Source organism: Piliocolobus tephrosceles, chromosome 20 (genome assembly GCF_002776525.5).
Source record: "Piliocolobus tephrosceles isolate RC106 chromosome 20, ASM277652v3, whole genome shotgun sequence".
NCBI lineage: Eukaryota > Metazoa > Chordata > Mammalia > Primates > Cercopithecidae > Piliocolobus > Piliocolobus tephrosceles.
In genome coordinates this window covers 3,960,481-3,977,275 of record NC_045453.1, presented here as the reverse complement: position 1 = coordinate 3,977,275, position 16,795 = coordinate 3,960,481, and the positions used below count along the sequence as shown (strand labels likewise).

Sequence of the window (16,795 nt, the reverse complement as noted above, 5' to 3'; positions counted from 1 at the left end):
CTTTTGATTCTACCACCCTTACCTCTAGTAATCACCATTCTCTCTGCTTCTGTGAATTTGACTTTTCAAGATTCTACATGTAAGTGATATCATGCAGTATTTTTCTTCCTGTGCCTGGCTTATTTTACTTAGCATAATGTCCTCCAGGTTCATGCACGTTGCACAAATGACAGGATTTCTTTCTAAGACTGAATAATATTTCATATTGGATACAACCTAAGTGTTCAACAGATGAATGGATAAATTGTGGTATATACCACCTGTTTGCACTTGTAAGTGGAAGCTAAACATTAGGTACACATAGACATAAAGATGGGAACAATAGACAGTGAAGACTTTCAAAGGGATGAGGAAGGGAGAGGAGCAAATGTTGAAAAACTATGTATCCAGTACTATGTTTCCTACTTGGGTGACAGGGTCATTAGAAGCCCAAACCTCAGGATCACACAATACGCCCATGTAACAAATCTGCGCATTTATCACCTGAATCTAAATTTTAAAATAAGACTGGGTGTGGTGGCTCACACCTGTAATCCAAACACTTTGGGAGGCTGAGGCAGGAGGATTGCTTGAGCCCAGGAGTTCAAGACCAGCCTGGGCAACATAGACCTTGTGTCTACAAAAAATAAACAAAATCAGCCAAATGTGGTGGTGTGCCTGTAGTCTCAGCTACTCAGGAGTCTGAGGCAGGAAGATTACTTGAACCCAGGAGCTCAAGGTTGCAGTGAGCTGAGATGGTGCCACTGTACTCCAGCTTGGGCTACCAAGCAAGATTTTGCCTCAAAGAAAAGAAAAGAAAATTTTTTCTTACATTGTGATATATATATACACAATGGAATTTTCAAATATATAATATATTGTCACTAACTATAGTCACCGTGATGTCAATAGAGCTCTTGAACTTTTTTTTTTTCTGTTTTTGAAAATAGAGTTTCACTCTTTTCACCCAGGCCAGAGTCCAATGGTTCAATCTTGGCTCATTGCAACCTCTGCCTCCCCGGTTCAAGTGATTCTCCTGTCTCAGCCTCCCAAGTAGCTGGGATTACAGGCACATGCCACCACACCTGGCTAATTTTTATATTTTTGGTCAAGACAGGATTTCACCATGTTGGCCAGGCTGGTCCCGAACTCCTGACCTCAGGTGAGGTGCCTGCCTCAGCCTCCCAAAGTGCTAGGATTATAGGCGTGAACCACCACGCCTGACCTCTCTTGAGCTTACTCTTCCTGTCTAAGTGATTTCCCTAGCCCCTAGCCTCTGATAACTACCATTTTACTCTTTGTTTCTATGAATTTAACTTTTTTATACTCCACATGTAAGTGAGATTATGTCTTTCTGTGCCTGATTTATTTCACTTAGCATACTGTCCTCCAGGTTCATCCATGTTGTTGCAAATGACAGAATTTACTTCTTTTTTAAAACTGAAAAGTATTCCATTGTGCTTATGTACCACCATTTTCTTTATTAATTCATCCATTGATGGGCACTTAAGTTGATTCCATACCTTGGTTATTGTGAATAATGCTGAAATTAACATGAAAGTGCAGATATCTTTTCAACATACTGATTTTATTTCCGTTAACTATATGCCTAGCAATGGGATTGCTGGATCATATGGTAGTTTTCATTTTAATTTTTAAGGCACTTCCATACACGTTTTCATAATAGCTATGCTAATTTTTATTCCCACCAACAGTGTGCAAGGGTTACCATTTCTCCACATCCTCTCCAACCCTTATTCTCTTTCATAGTATATTTTGAAGTCAGGTAGTGTGATGCCTTTGGCTTTGTTCTTTTTGCTCAAGATTGTTTGGACTATTGAAAATCTTTTGTCATTCAATCCAAATTTTAGAATTTTTTTCTATTACAGTAAAAAGTGTCTTGGGAATTTTGATAGGGATTGCATTAAATCTGTAGACCACTTTGAGTACTACAGATATTTTAACTATTAATTTTTTACTTTCATGAACATGGGATATCTTTCCATTTGTGTCTTCAATTTCTTCCATCAAAGTTTTATACATTTTAGTATATAGGCCTTTTACCTCCTTGTTAAATTTATTCCTAAGTATTTTTGTAGCTATTGTGAAAGGATCATTTACTTGATTCACTTCTCAGGTGTTCTTGTTAGTATTCAGAAAAGCTGCTGATTTGGCCGGGCGCGGTGGCTCAAGCCTGTAATCCCAGCACTTTGGGAGGCCGAGACGGGTGGATCACGAGGTCAGGAGATCGAGACCATCCTGGCTAACATGGTGAAACCTCGTCTCTACTAAAAATACAAAAATTAGCCAGGTGAGGTGGCGGGCGCCTGTAGTCCCAGCTACTCGGGAGGCTGAGGCAGGAGAATGGCGTAAACCCAGGAGGTGGAGCTTGCAGTGAGCTGAGATCCGGCCACTGCACTCCAGCCTGGGCGACAGAGCGAGACTCCGTCTCAGAAAAAAAAAAAAAAAAAAAAAAAAAAGAAAAGCTGCTGATTTTTTACGTTGAAATTATATCCTGCCACTTTACTGAATTCATTTATTACTTCTAATAGTTATTTGGAAAAGTCTTCAGGATTTTCTATATATAAGGCTACATCATCGGCAAACAGAAACAATTTCACTTCTTCCTTCCTATTTGAATGGTTTTTATTCTATTTTCTTGCCTAATTAATCTAGCTAGAACTTCCAGTACTCTGTTGATAGAAGTGGCAAGAGTGGGCATTATTTTTTTCTTGATCTTAGAGAAAAAGCTTTTGACCATTCATCATTGAGTATGATTTTAAATGGGGCTTGTTATATATGACCTTTATTGTGTTGAGATCATTCTTTCTATATCTAATTTGTTGAGTTTTATCACAAAAGGATGCTGAATGTTGTCAAGTACTTTTTTTGCATCTGTTGAGATGATCATATGGTTTTTACCCTTCACTCTGTTAATGTAGGTAAGTCTCACTTGACCATGGTGAATAATCCATTTAAAGTATTGTTGAATTCAATTTGCTAGTATTTTCTTGAGGTTTTTGTAACTATGTTCTAGGGAAATTGGCCTATAACTTTTTTTCTTGTATGCCCTTGCTCTGGTTTTATTATAAGGGTACTGTTACCCCAGCATGATTTCCAAATGGCTATGAACCAGTGACTGCTGTGTGCAACCAATTCTTCCTCCTTTCAGATGGGAGTGTTGTGGTTATAACATTATAAAACAAGTACTGCAAAGTTAGATAGAAGGTATAAGTTTTAGTGTTTGATAGCACAGCAGAGTGGCTATTGTTAACAACAATTTATTGTATATTTCAAAATAGCTAAAAGAGAAGTTTTGAAATGTTCCCAACACAAAGAAGGGATAAATGTTGAAGGTGCTGGATATCCTAAATAATCTGACTTGATTATTACACATTATATGCATGTATCAAAATATCACATGTGCCCATAAATATGTACAAATACTACATATCAATAAAAACATTGTTAAAAATAAGTATTACATATATTAATTATATAATAAAACTAGAATATAATATAAAAAGGAAAAATATATGTAAAATAAATCTTCATAATAAAATAAAATAATTTGAAAGACTCTATGAATAAGATTTTGGAGACTACTCTAATACAGCTGCAAAAGCAGGTACCAATAATACTGTCTGTACCAAAAGAGTGAATAATAAAAATATAGAATTTCAACTTAATTTTGCATAAAAAATAAGGTGAACAAATAAACATGCATCTAACAATACTGACCACACCCCTGTCTTCTATGAGCATGGAGGGGATAAAAGAATAAAAGAAAAAAAGTCAAAGCAAAGATTAGATCCCCCAGTCAGAGTAGAATTCAAGGCTTAATTTATCTGTTCAATTAAGTATATCCCTCATCCCCAACTCAGAAGACACTTCTCCTATTTATCTGACACTAAGCCAAAATGGATTCTCCTATCTAGTTTATCAGTAGAATCATATAGAGAAGAGGATACATGTAGATTAAGGACAGTGAGCCAGACCCATCTTCACTGTCAAAGTGACAGAATGGACCCTCCTTTAAAATACACCTGGTGACATTGTAATGAAAGACTGAAAAAGAAAGGGGCTTATAAAGTGCTGCAATGAAAAAAAGGGCTTCTTATGTGAGCCTTACTTTTAAAGTTCTCTAAGAATTAGGTTGAAAAAGGTCATACACTGACTTTCATAGTCTGAAATCATCAACAAAAGTTTTTAAAATTCTGCAAAGTCCAGTCACTGTTACCTGTTAACTTCTCCAGAATTTTCAAAAGCCACACTACTAAAAGGAAGGTTATTGTAAGCTCTTGAAACTTTAATACATCCAGCTAAATATTTTTCTCCTTCCTCCCACTGAAACAAGATGATGAGCTGCTCATGGAGTAATAAGGTACATTGATTTCTTTATCCCACATGAGTAAATATTAGCTCTACAAGTTATTTATGACCAGTGCCTTAAATTAAGCAGCATCAATAGATGTCACCACAAAAGTTTCTCTTCTGTTTGTCTGGAGAGCATTTTCTACCATCATGACCTACTGCAATTTCTTCTATCTCATGAGGAGTTTCTTAACTACGTCCTCCTCATTTATAAGACTTTAAGTTTCATATTGAAACAAACAATATGCAATGCTTTTAGAGATCTTAAGAGTAATATTTGTCTAAAAATTCTCTCAACTAGATATTCAAATTGCTACTAAAAATGGAGATGGAACACATGTATTAAATGAATTTCAAATGATATATTGGAATTACCACTAGCTGTCATGTTTGCCCATCAGATCTGCCCTCAAAAAAGTGTTATGAAAATATTCAAACATTTTTTCTCCCTCTAACTAATTCTTTGCTGTTAGCAGAACCCTCTGTACACACACACACACACACACACACACACACACACACGGCATTCAGATCTAATTAGACATTAGAAATTTTATTTGTAAAACAGGAAAAATACCTGAACTTCTGTGAAATATTGTCTTGCATAGAAAATGGAGGTTTTACAAGTCAAAAGAGAGTGGGTGCCTATTTTCAACATTCATAAAGACAAGAAATTCCAGTCAAGAATTTCATATCCTGCCAAACTAAGCTTAATAAATGAAGGAGAAATAAAATCTTTTCCAGACACCGCAGTACTAAGAGAGTTCCTTATCATTAAAGGCAGTCTTACAATAGACCCTTCAGGGAGTTCTAAACATGGAAATGAAGGAACTATATCTGCATCTATAAAAACACAGTTAAGTACGTGGCCCACAGACCCTAATAGGCAACCACACAATAGAAACTAGAGAACAACCAGCTAACAACTTCATGATAGAGTCAAAACCTCACATACTAACATTAACCTTGAATGTAAACACTCTAAATGTCCCATTAAAAGGCACAGAGTAGCAAATTGGAAAAGAAAAGAAAGCAAAACTCATCTGTCTGCAGTCTTCAAGAGACCAGTATCATATATATGACATCCACAGGCTCAAAGTAAATGGTTGGAGAAAGATCTACCACACAAACGAAAAACAGAAAAAGAGGAGGGGGTCACTATTCTTAGATAAACTTTAAACCAACAACTACTAAGAAGGATAAAGAAGGGCATTATGTGACAATAAAGGGTTAAATTCAATAAGAAGACTTAACTATCCTAAATATAAATACACCCAATATTAGAACATCTAGATTCATTAAAAAAACTACTTCTAGACCTATGAAAAGACTTAGCCACATGATTATGTTGGGGGACTTCAACACCCCACTGATAGCATTAGATAGAAAATTGAGGCAGAAAACTAACAAAGAAATCCTGGACTTAAACTTGACAGTTGACCAATTCAGCTTAATAGACATCTACAGAATACTCCATCCATCAACCACAGAATATATATTCTTCTCATCTGCACATGGAACAGACTCCAAGATTGACCACATGCTAGGCCACAGAATAACTATCAACAAATCCAAAATATCAAAATCATGCAAACCAAACTCTCAGACCACAGTGGAAAAAAAACAGAAATCAATACCAAGAAGAACCTTCAAAACCACACAATTACATGAAAATTAAACAACTTGCTCCTAAACCACTTTTGGATAAACAACAAAATTAAGACAGAAATTTAAAAATTCATTGAAATAAATGAAAACAGAGACATAGCATACCAAAATCTCTGGGATGCAGTGAAAACACCATTAGAAAGAAAGTTTATAGCACTAAACACTGACCTTGAAAGGCTAGAAAGATCTCAAATTAATGATATTGCATCACACCTACAGGAACTAGAAAAGCAGAAACAAACTAACACCCAAGCTAGCAGAAGAAAAGAAATAACTAAAATCAGGGTGGAATTGAATGAAATTGAGGCTCAAAAAGCCATACAAAGACTCAGTGAAATTACAAGTTTGTTTTTGTTTTTTTAAGGGATAAACAAGATAAATAGACTACTATTTTTTGTTAGTAGATTAACAAAAGAAGTGAGACGATCCAAATAAGCACAATTAGAAACAACAAAAGTGACATTACAACAGATCCCACAGACATATGAGAGATCCCCAGAGACTATTATGAGCACCTCTATGTACACGAACTAGAAAATCTAGAGGAAATGGATAAATTCCTGGAAACATACAACCTCCCAAGATTAAACCAGAAACTGAAACCCTGAACAGACCAATAACAAGTTCCAAAATTGACTCATCAATTAAAAACCTACTAACCAAAAAAGGCTCTGAACCAGATGGGTTCACAGCCTAATTTTACCAGACATCCAAAATCAGCTGGTACCAATTCTACTAAAACTATTCCCAAAAAGCAAGAAGAAAGATACCTCCCTAACTCATTCTACAAAGTGAGCATCACCCTGGTACCAAAACCTGGCAAAGACACAACCAAAAAAAAAATTAAAAAAACTTCAGGTCAATATCCCTGCTGAACATAATGCAAAAATCCTTTAAAAATATTAGAAAACTGAATCGAAGAATACTAAAAACAAAAAGTTAATTCACCATGAGCAAACAGACCTCCCTCTTGGGATGCAAGGTTGACTCAACATGTGCAAATGAACAAGTGTGGTTCACCACATAAACAGAATTAAAAACGAAAACCATACTGTCATCTCAATAGATGCAGCAAGGCTTTTGATAAACCCAACATCCCTTCACTAAAAAACCCCTCAACAAACTAGGCATCATAGGAAAATACGTAAAAATAATAAGAGCCATCTATGACAAACCCACAGCTAGCATCATGCTGAATGGGCAAAAACTGAAAGTATTTCCCTTGAGAACTGGGAATGCTTTCTGGAACATTCTAGTTTTCTGGAACATTCCCAGGAATGCCCACTCTCACCACTCAGATTCAACCTATTACTGGAAGTCCTAGCCAGAGCAGTCAGGCAAGAGGAAGAAATAAAAGGTATCCAAATAGGAAAAGAAGAAGTCAAGATATCTTTCTTCATTGACAACAGATTATATGCCTAGAAACCCTTAAAGAGTCCACCAAAAGACTCCTGGAACTGATAAACGACTTCAGTAAAGTGTCAGGATACAAAAATCAAAGTACAAAAATTAATAGCATTTCTATACATCAATAATGTTCAAACTGAGAATCAAATCAAGAATGCATTACAAACTCCTGATGTATATGGTGGGCTCCTGATGTACAAAATCCTGGTGCTCAAGGGACTGGGAGGTGGAGCATCTTTATTTTCATAAGAAACTTTCCCCAGGACCTTGATGGAACGCTTTTAGGATGGGGAACTTTAAGGCAAACAAGAGGGAGTAGTAGGGGGACTACGGGAAGGTGGAAGGGACAGGCCCCCAGCCCTATTCTGAACCCTTGCTTTGGAGCCAGAACGCCTCCTCCCTCCAGGGACAGAACCCCAACCCCCCTCCTAGAAACCTGACCTCTCCTCCTCCAACCTCCTTCCCTATTATCCTTCTTGGAGAAACTCAAGCAGAAGGACAGAGGAGCCTCAGACTTGGATCCCAGCTTCTGAGAACACAAGGGAGATGCTGCTGGCCACATCCCACGTTCTTCGGTGACATGAAACCTAGCAGATAATCACCACGTGGGGTTCGCAGTCACCCAGTCTCAGGGGGCGCTTCCTAGGTCCGCAGGGACAGGGGAAACCAGAGTGTTTCTCAGACAACCAATGTTACTTGAAGATTCAGGGAAAACTATTTGAGAGGGTTATTTTTATATTAACATAATCATGGACATATTATAGAGTGGAAAATTCCTATTGTTAAAGTAGATTTTGAAGAAAAAAAATCAAGAACACAATCCCATTTTCAATAACCACACACACACACACAAAAAGCCTAGGGTTTTTTTCTAACTAAGAAGGTGAAAGATCTCTTCAGATTCAGGGAGAATTATAAACACTGCTGAAAAAACTATAGATGTCACAAGCAAATGAAAAAACATTCCATGCCCATGGGTTGGAAAAATCAGTATCATTTCAGCAGTCATACTGCCCAAAGCAATCTACAGATTCAGTGTTATTCCTATCAAACTACCAAAGCCATTTTTCACGGAATTAGAAACAATTATCCTGAGTTCTTATGGAACCAAAACAAGAGCCTGAATAGGCAAAGCAATTCTAAGCAAAAAGAACAAAGCCAGAGGCACCTGATTACCCATCTCAAACTACACTATAAGGTTACAGTAACTGAAACAGCATAGTACTGATACAAAAACAGACATATAGACCACTGGAACGAATAAAGAATCCAAAAATAAAGCTGCATGCCTACAGCTATCTGATCTTTGACAAAGTCAACAAAAATACACAAGGGGAAAGGGGTTCCTTGTTCAATAAATGGTACTGGGATAGCTGGCAAGCCACATATAGAAGAATAAAACTGGACCCCTACCTCTCACCATATACAGAAATTAACTCAAGCTGGATTAAAGAAAGAAATGTAAGAACTCAAATTACAAGAATCCTAGAAGACAACTTGGAAACACCATTCTGGACATAGGTCTTGGGAAATAATTTATGACTAAGTCCTCAAAAGCAATTGCAACAAAAAACAAAAATTGACAAGTGGGACCTAGTTAAACTAAAGAACTTCTGCACAGCAAAAGAAACTATCAACAGAGTAAAAAGACAACATACAATGGGAGAAAATACTCACAAACTATGCCTCTGACAAAGGTCTAATATCAAGCCTCTATAAGGAACTTAATTCAACAAGCAAAAAGCAAATAGCCCCATTAAAAAGTGTGCACAAGATGTGAACAGACACCTCTAAAAAGAAGACATACAAGTGGACAACAAATACATGAAAAAATGTTAAACATCACTAATCACTAGAGCAATGCAAATCAAAATCAAAATGAGATAACCTGTTTACACCACTTAGAGTAGCTTTTACTAAAAAATCAAGAAACAACAGATGTTGGCAAGGCTGCAGAGAAAAGGGAATGCTTATACACTGTTAGTGGAAATGTAAATTTGTTCAGCCACTATGGAAAGAAGTATGGAGACTTCTCAAAGAGCTTAAAACATAACTACCATTCAACTCAGCAATCCCATTACTGGGTATATATCCAAAAGAATATAAATTGTTCTACCAAAAAGATGTATGCACGTGTATGTTCATCGCAGCACTATTCACAATAGCAAAGACATGGAATCAACCTAGGTTCCCATCAACAGTGGATTGGATAAAGAAAATGTGGTACATATACACAATGGAATATCATGCTGCCATAAAAAAGATAAAATTATGTGTTGTGCAGCAACATGGATGCAGCTAGAGGCCATTATCCTAAGCGAATTAACACAGGAACAGGAAACCTAATACCACATGTTCTCACTTATAAGTGGGAACTAAACATTAGGTACACATTGACATAAAAATGGGAACAATAGAAACTGGGGACTATTAGAGGAGGGAAAGAGGAGAGGGGAAAGGGTTGAAAAACTAACTGTTGGGTACTATGCTGTGTACCTGAGTGATGGGATCTATTGTACCCCAAACCTCAACAACATACAGTATGCCAATGTAACAAATCTGCACATGTACCCCGAGGCTAAAATAAAAGTTGAAATTATTTTCTTAAAAATGGAAAAGCTAACTTCCACGTCTACCAATATGTTTACTTAATTTCTATATCCCCCATCTTACTGGTATAAAACCAGGAACATGGCAACCATTCATTTATGTTCGAAGTGTTCAGGAAATGAGTGACTACATCAATAAATGAACCCAGAGGAAAGCACAGGACTTTATTATGTGGAGAATCAAGTTCACAGAAGGAAGTAGATAAATCTTTCGCTGCAGCCTGCTGGATTAGGCAGCACTTTTTATTTAGGAAGAGTGGAGACCAGGGAGACAAGGGCTTGATTTAGGATTAGACTGTGAAAATGGTGATGGTGGGTAAGATGATGTAATCCTGCTGCACGCTCAGCTTCTCAACAGGATGTTGATGTGGCTTCTTAACTGGCACATGTTTTTTGTTTTCTTCATCATTAACACAGCATAATTTCCCACTTAGACATCCTATTTCATGTATTTCTCCTACCTTGCATTTCTTCCTGCAATAGCCTGTTATATTATTGAAGCATTTTTTGAGTCTTGCCCCATCTGTGCATAGGAAACAACATTGAACCAAGGTTAGTGTGTGAGAAAGAGCAGAAGAGGTAGGTACATGGTTCCCCACAAGTCATGGCCTCCTATGGTCCCAAGTGAACATTATGCTGATAAAAGGAAACTCGGGGGCCCCTCCTTGAAAAGCATCCCAAATTAAGGACATTCAAAACCCCAGGCTCTCAGCCGATGTCCAGTTGCCTCTGAGAACATTAGAACTGATATGACAAAAGAGAAGAGAGAACTCAATTCCTGGTTATCAACCAGAGCCAAGTCCCACCCCTAGGACCCTGGCAAAGCTGACTCTCTCCATCAAGCTCCAAAGTCAGCATGCTGTCAGCTCCACCTCAGTCCCGTGTCCCCAGAGACCACTATCATGTCACCATGCACACAAGACATGTCACCATTGGCACAACTCAGAGCCAAAGCAACTTTTGAAAGAACATCACAAACAAGACTTTTTAACTTAATTCGGTTTCACACTTACTGATATGGGTAGCAGAAATCTCCCTTTGAAAAGATCTCATGGGTCTCAGCAACAGGTTCTATTGAGAACTCCTTCCCTTAACCTGGCTGCTCCTGTCTGTCACTCGTCACATGCCCCTTGATCTCAGATAAATAGGTTGCCCAGGGATCAAATTCAAGTCCATGAATTTGGCTCTAGAGAGCTACATTGTCACCTACTCAGAGTAATGCATTGAGATTCTAAGTCTCTTGTTTCTAATCCTTATTTGTCCCTCTACCCAAAATTTGAAAAAGCCCAAAGCATAATGCTGGAGAACAGAGACATACTCTCCCTATCCTAAACTTCAGAATCAGAGAACATCTTTGAAGGTTAGAGGAGCATATTTTGGGGCCACAAAAATACAATATGCCTTCTTCCTAGCAAGAGAGAAGGAAACTCTCACTGACAGGGTTTCTACCATGAACTTTGTGCTTCGTGCTTGTAAGCTCATATAATCTATACATCAAACAGAATCATGAAATATAGTCATTCTACTCCTTGACAGATGAAAAGATTGAGATTAAAAGGAAATAATGTACTCAATGCATACAACCAGTCAATGATGAAGACATATTTTAACCTCACATTGACATGACTCCAAAATGTGTGCTATTCTAATTACTGTTGTAGTACAGGCTGAAAATGAATTTGAATGGAAAAGGAGATGGCCAGGCTCTCAGGTGAAAACTATGTCCAGCATTATAAAGATAATTCTAGATGATGAGTTCATGGATGCCTTTGAGGAGGACTCCTGAGAGTCCAGTATAGCCCTGACCTCCTCTTCTTATCTCCCTGTGCTCTCTTCTAAGGCATAGACTCAAGTCAGGCAACCAGGAGAATGGGTATTTTTTTATGATTTTGGCCAAATATAAATAATCTTGAAAGTCCTGTTCCCACTCTTACAAATAGTAATATCTCTTCGGATGTTATGGTACATTTGGACAAGTTACCTGTGAGTACCTCAAACAGCAGAATAATGAGAACCAGAAACAGCTTCATGTTTACAGACTTCCCAAGAGAAAGAGGCAGCAGAACTTTGTCCAGTGGTCTGTGTCCCACAGGTCTTTCAAGATGATCCAGAGTTTTGAGAGCTATCAGCGCTCTGAGCTCTCATTTTAACCCACACAGACAGGCAGGAAATCCAAGTCCACTTCCCCCAACACACACACCTACATCCCCAAATATGGAGCTCAGAGTCACAGAATGTTCCACCATATCTTCCTTCCTCCCCCTCCCTCAGGATGTGCACCCCTAGCGAGCAGGAACTATGACTTTCCATCTGAGCTTTCAACCCATTTGGGTCAAGGTTGGTTGGTCATGTGCCCTGGTTTGTGTGGGATAATCCTGTCTTATTCCTACTGTTCCAATGTTCCATCCATCTAGTGCTGCCTCTCACAAAAGTAACCCAGTTTGGAAGATAAATTAAGTCATTAGTTGACACAGAAGCACATTCAATAATAATTTTTTTATGTATAAAACTTTTAGATAGTCATTCTAGGAGTAAGATTGCTTTTAGGTTTGACCAGATAAATTGATACTATTTGGAAGTTTCCCATAAAGACTTGTCCATCTAGTAGAGCAAAATTCAACAACTGAAATTCTTCAAAAGATCCAATCTCCTTAGCACAGCATTCAACTTATTGTAAACTGGTCTCTGCTCTCCTCTCCTGGGACGCTTTATGGAATCATCTATGTTTCTCCCAAACTAGTGGGTACACCTTCCTGAACTTTTACTTCCTTAATCTGTTTCTTTTCACATTTAAATCCCTCCTTACAAATTATATTACGCTCACCATCCCTTCCATATAATTGGTCCTAGTGAACTCCTAGTTTTCCTTGAAAACCAAATTCAATCATCTCTACATATGTGAAAGTTTCCCTGGCCCAATAAATAGAGCAGCAAACTCTCTTCTTCGCACCATTACTGTATTTGTACATATTTTTGTTGATGGTCACACTATGTCACGTTCCAATTATTTGTTTATCTGCAATAGTCTGCAGACCCCTAAAGGGCAGGGCTCTGGTCTTATTCGACTTGGAGTTCTTAACTCATAGCACAAAACTCATGCTATATGCTCAATACATATTAACTGAATGGCTGAAAAGTACTGAACAAATTACTGCTAGATAAAATACTCCAACACAATAATAAAGTTAATTATGGCATTTCCTTTAAAAATGCTGTTTACCACTTTTTGCAATTTCTAGCCATCTAATTGTAGTAATGAAGGCCCATCTAATCCAAATATCTTTCTGTGACAGTATCTGGAAGAATGTTGGAATTTCTTTTTTTTTAATGTAGATGATAATATTAACTGGGTAATTCACGACATGGGTAAAGGACATTTTCTCATGTAACATAAGCTATAATATAATATAATATAATATGCAATTTCACAATTATAGTCAGGTATTTTAACACCCCTTTTGAAAAGTAACTGATAGAGCATATTGACAGAAAATCCATAAGGATGTATAAGATGCAAGTAACGTCATCAACCAAATTGACCTAATTGATATTTGCAGAACACTCCATCCAACAGCATTCAAGTGTATAAGGAATGTTTATTGCAATAGAACGTATTCTGCACTATAAAGCAAGTCTAAGTAAATTTAAAATAATTGAGGACTTACAAAATATTTTTTCTGACTATAATGGCATTAAAATAAAAATCAATAAAAGAAAGATATCTGGAACCTTCCCAAATATTTGAAAATTAAATAAGATGCTTCTGAAAAACCCATGGGTCAAACAAAAATCAAAAGAGAAATTAGAAAGCATTTGCATTCTCTAAAGGAAATTAGAAAATATGTGGATCAAATAAAAGTGAAAATAGAATATAGAAGCAAAGAGTTTTTAAAAATGAAGCTACTGAAAACAAATTCCATATTTTCTCTGCCCCCTAAAGTCTTTTTTTTTTTAATTTGAGAATCTAAAAAAAAAAACAAAAAAATTAACACATACTGTAAAAGTAACGACCAAAATAGTTAAGAGGGTAAGAGTTCACTCAGAAATAAAATTAAGCATGTAAAAAAAAAAAAAAAAACGGGTGGTGATTTTTTGATTTTTTTTGTTGGTTGGTTGGTTTTTCTTTATTATACTTTGTTACTATACTTTAATACTATTATTATATTTTAATTTTATTAATTATACTTTAATATAATTTTATTTAATTATATAATTATAATTTAATATAATTATTATACTTTAATTTTTATTATTATACTTTAATATTATCATTATACTTTAAGTTTTAAGTATTATATTTAGGTATTAAGTTCCTGTTAATAAATAGAAGAAGAAAAGTGCTAATTGAATCACCTGTGGGTTTAAAGACCAACATCACAGCTACAATTTTGGAGAACAGCCAACTGCTCCTTTGTTCTGTAATTCACTTGTACTCATTGCTTAAGGGAGTTGGTTCCATTTCTAAATAAATTAAATAGAGATAACCCAAGGATTAGATGAATGTAAGTCCAGCTATGCAGGACATCATTTGCCACCTTAGTGCGCAATAAGAACTAAGAAGTTGGATTCTGGATTAGTGTATGGGATTTCTCTCAGCTTTTTCTAACTAGAATCAAGAAAGATGAGATATTTTATTGTTCTAAACCTTTACTTCAGCCAAGTATGGTGCTCTGGAACTTCTCAACCCCACTCCCACTGCCTCCATGTTCAAGACCATGAAAAAAGAGGGACTTTCCTCTCCAAGTAGATGTCCATCTTCTACATCATTTTTTCCTACATCTGATACATACACTCTAGTAGAACTCCAGTAGCATATTTCATCCAGCCTACAAAGGTGTATTTGTCCACACCAAGTCCTGCTGATGATTTTTCTCAAATTCTACATTGTTTCTCTCCAAATCTCAAAACCTCCCAGAAAATCCTCCTTGTCTTTTAAGGCTCAGATAAAATAAGACCTCCTCTGTGATGTTTCCCTAACTCCTCTGATAGACTTGATTAATTACTATTTTGAACCCCCACAGCTCTTTCCATTTGTATTTGTAAAACTAATCCCATTTGTGTGTGTGTGTGTGTGTGTGTGTAATATTTTTAACTTTTATTTTAGATTCAGGAGAACATGTGCAGGTTAGTTACTTAGGTAAACTGTATGTCACAGGGATTTGGTGTATAGGTTATTTCATCACCCAGGAAATAAGCATAGTACCTGATAGGTAGTTTTTCAATCCCCACCCTCCTCCTACCTCAAGTAGGCCCTGGTGTTTGTTTCCTTCTTTGTGTCCATGTGGACTCAGTGTTTAGCTCCCACTTATAAGTGAGAACACATGGTATTTGGTTTTCTGTTCCTGTATTAATTTACTTAGGATATAGGCCTCCAGCTTCATCCATGTCCCTGCAGAGGACATGATCTCATTTTTTATGGCTGTGTAGTATTCCATGGTGTATACGTACCACATTTTATTTATCCAGTGTACCATTGATGGGCATTTAGGTTGATTCCATATCTTTGCCATTGTGAATGGTGCTGCAGCGAACATACACGTGCATGTGTCTTTATGGTAGAACGATTTATATTCCTTTGGCTATATACCCAATACTGGAATTGCTGGGTCAAATGGTAATTCTGTTTTAAGTTCTTTGAGAAATTGCCAAACTGCTTTCCACGATGACTGAACTAATTTACACTCCCACTCGCAGTCTATAAGCATTCCCTTTTCTCCACAACCTTGCTAGCATCTGTTTTTTGTTTTTTGTTTTATTGACTCTTTAATAATAGCTATTCTGACTGGTGTGAGATGGTATCTCATTGTGGTTTTGCTTTGCATTTCTCTAATGATAAGTGATGTTGATCATTTTTTCATATGCTTCTTAGCTGAGTATATGTCTTGTTTTGAAAAGTGTTCTCCATTGCTTTTGTCAGGCTTGTCAAAAATCATCTAGTTGTAGGTGTATGGTCTTATTTCTGGGTTCTCTATTCTGTTCCACTGCTCTATGTGTCTGTTCTTGTACCAGTGTCATGCTGTTTTGGTACTGTGGCCCTGTAGTATAGTTTGAGGTTGGGTAGCATCATGTCTCCAACTTTGTTCTTTTTGCTTAGAATTGCCTTGGTTATTCAGCCTCGTTTTTGGTTCCATATAAATTTAAAAATGGATTTTTCTAGTTCTACAAAGAATGTCAGTGGTAGTTTAATGGGAATAGCATTGAATCTGTAAATTGCTTTGGGCAGTATGGCCATTTTAGTGATATTGATTCTTCCTACCAATGAGCATGGAATGTTTTTTCATTTGTTTGTGTCATCTCTGATTTCTTTGAGTAGCACTTTATAGTTCCCCTTGTAGAAATCTTTCACTTCCCTTGTAAGCGGTATTCCTATGTATTTTATTATTTGTGTGGCAATTGTGACTGGGAGTTCCTTCATGATTTGGCTCTTGTCTTTGAAGGTTGTAGATGTATAAGAATGCTAGTGATTTTTGCACATTGATTTTGTATTGTGAGACTTTGCTGAAGTTGTTTATCAGATTAAGAAGCTGGCTAGCCATGTGCAGAAAATTGAAACTGGACCCCTTCCCTACACCATATAATACAAAAATTAACTCAAGATGGATAAAAGACTTAAATGTGGGGCCGGGCGCGGTGGCTCAAGCCTGTAATCCCAGCACTTTAGGAGGCCGAGATGGGCGGATCACGAGGTCAGGAGATCGAGACCATCCTGGCTAATACGGTGAAACCCTGTCTCTACTTAAAAATACAAAAAACTAGCC

General features: G+C 36.9%; 1 protein-coding gene across 1 annotated transcript; it reads right to left on the bottom strand.

Annotated features, from left to right (window-relative positions):
* Positions 1-10,294: 10,294 nt before the first annotated feature.
* DEFB128 (defensin beta 128) lies at positions 10,295-12,149 on the bottom strand. Its single transcript, XM_023220192.2, has 2 exons — positions 12,019-12,149; positions 10,295-10,560 (listed from the first exon to the last, which is right to left on the bottom strand). The coding sequence occupies exons 1-2, from the start codon at positions 12,065-12,067 to the stop codon at positions 10,328-10,330; spliced, it is 282 nt and encodes a 93-aa protein (XP_023075960.1). The 5' UTR covers positions 12,068-12,149; the 3' UTR covers positions 10,295-10,327.
* Positions 12,150-16,795: the final 4,646 nt, after the last annotated feature.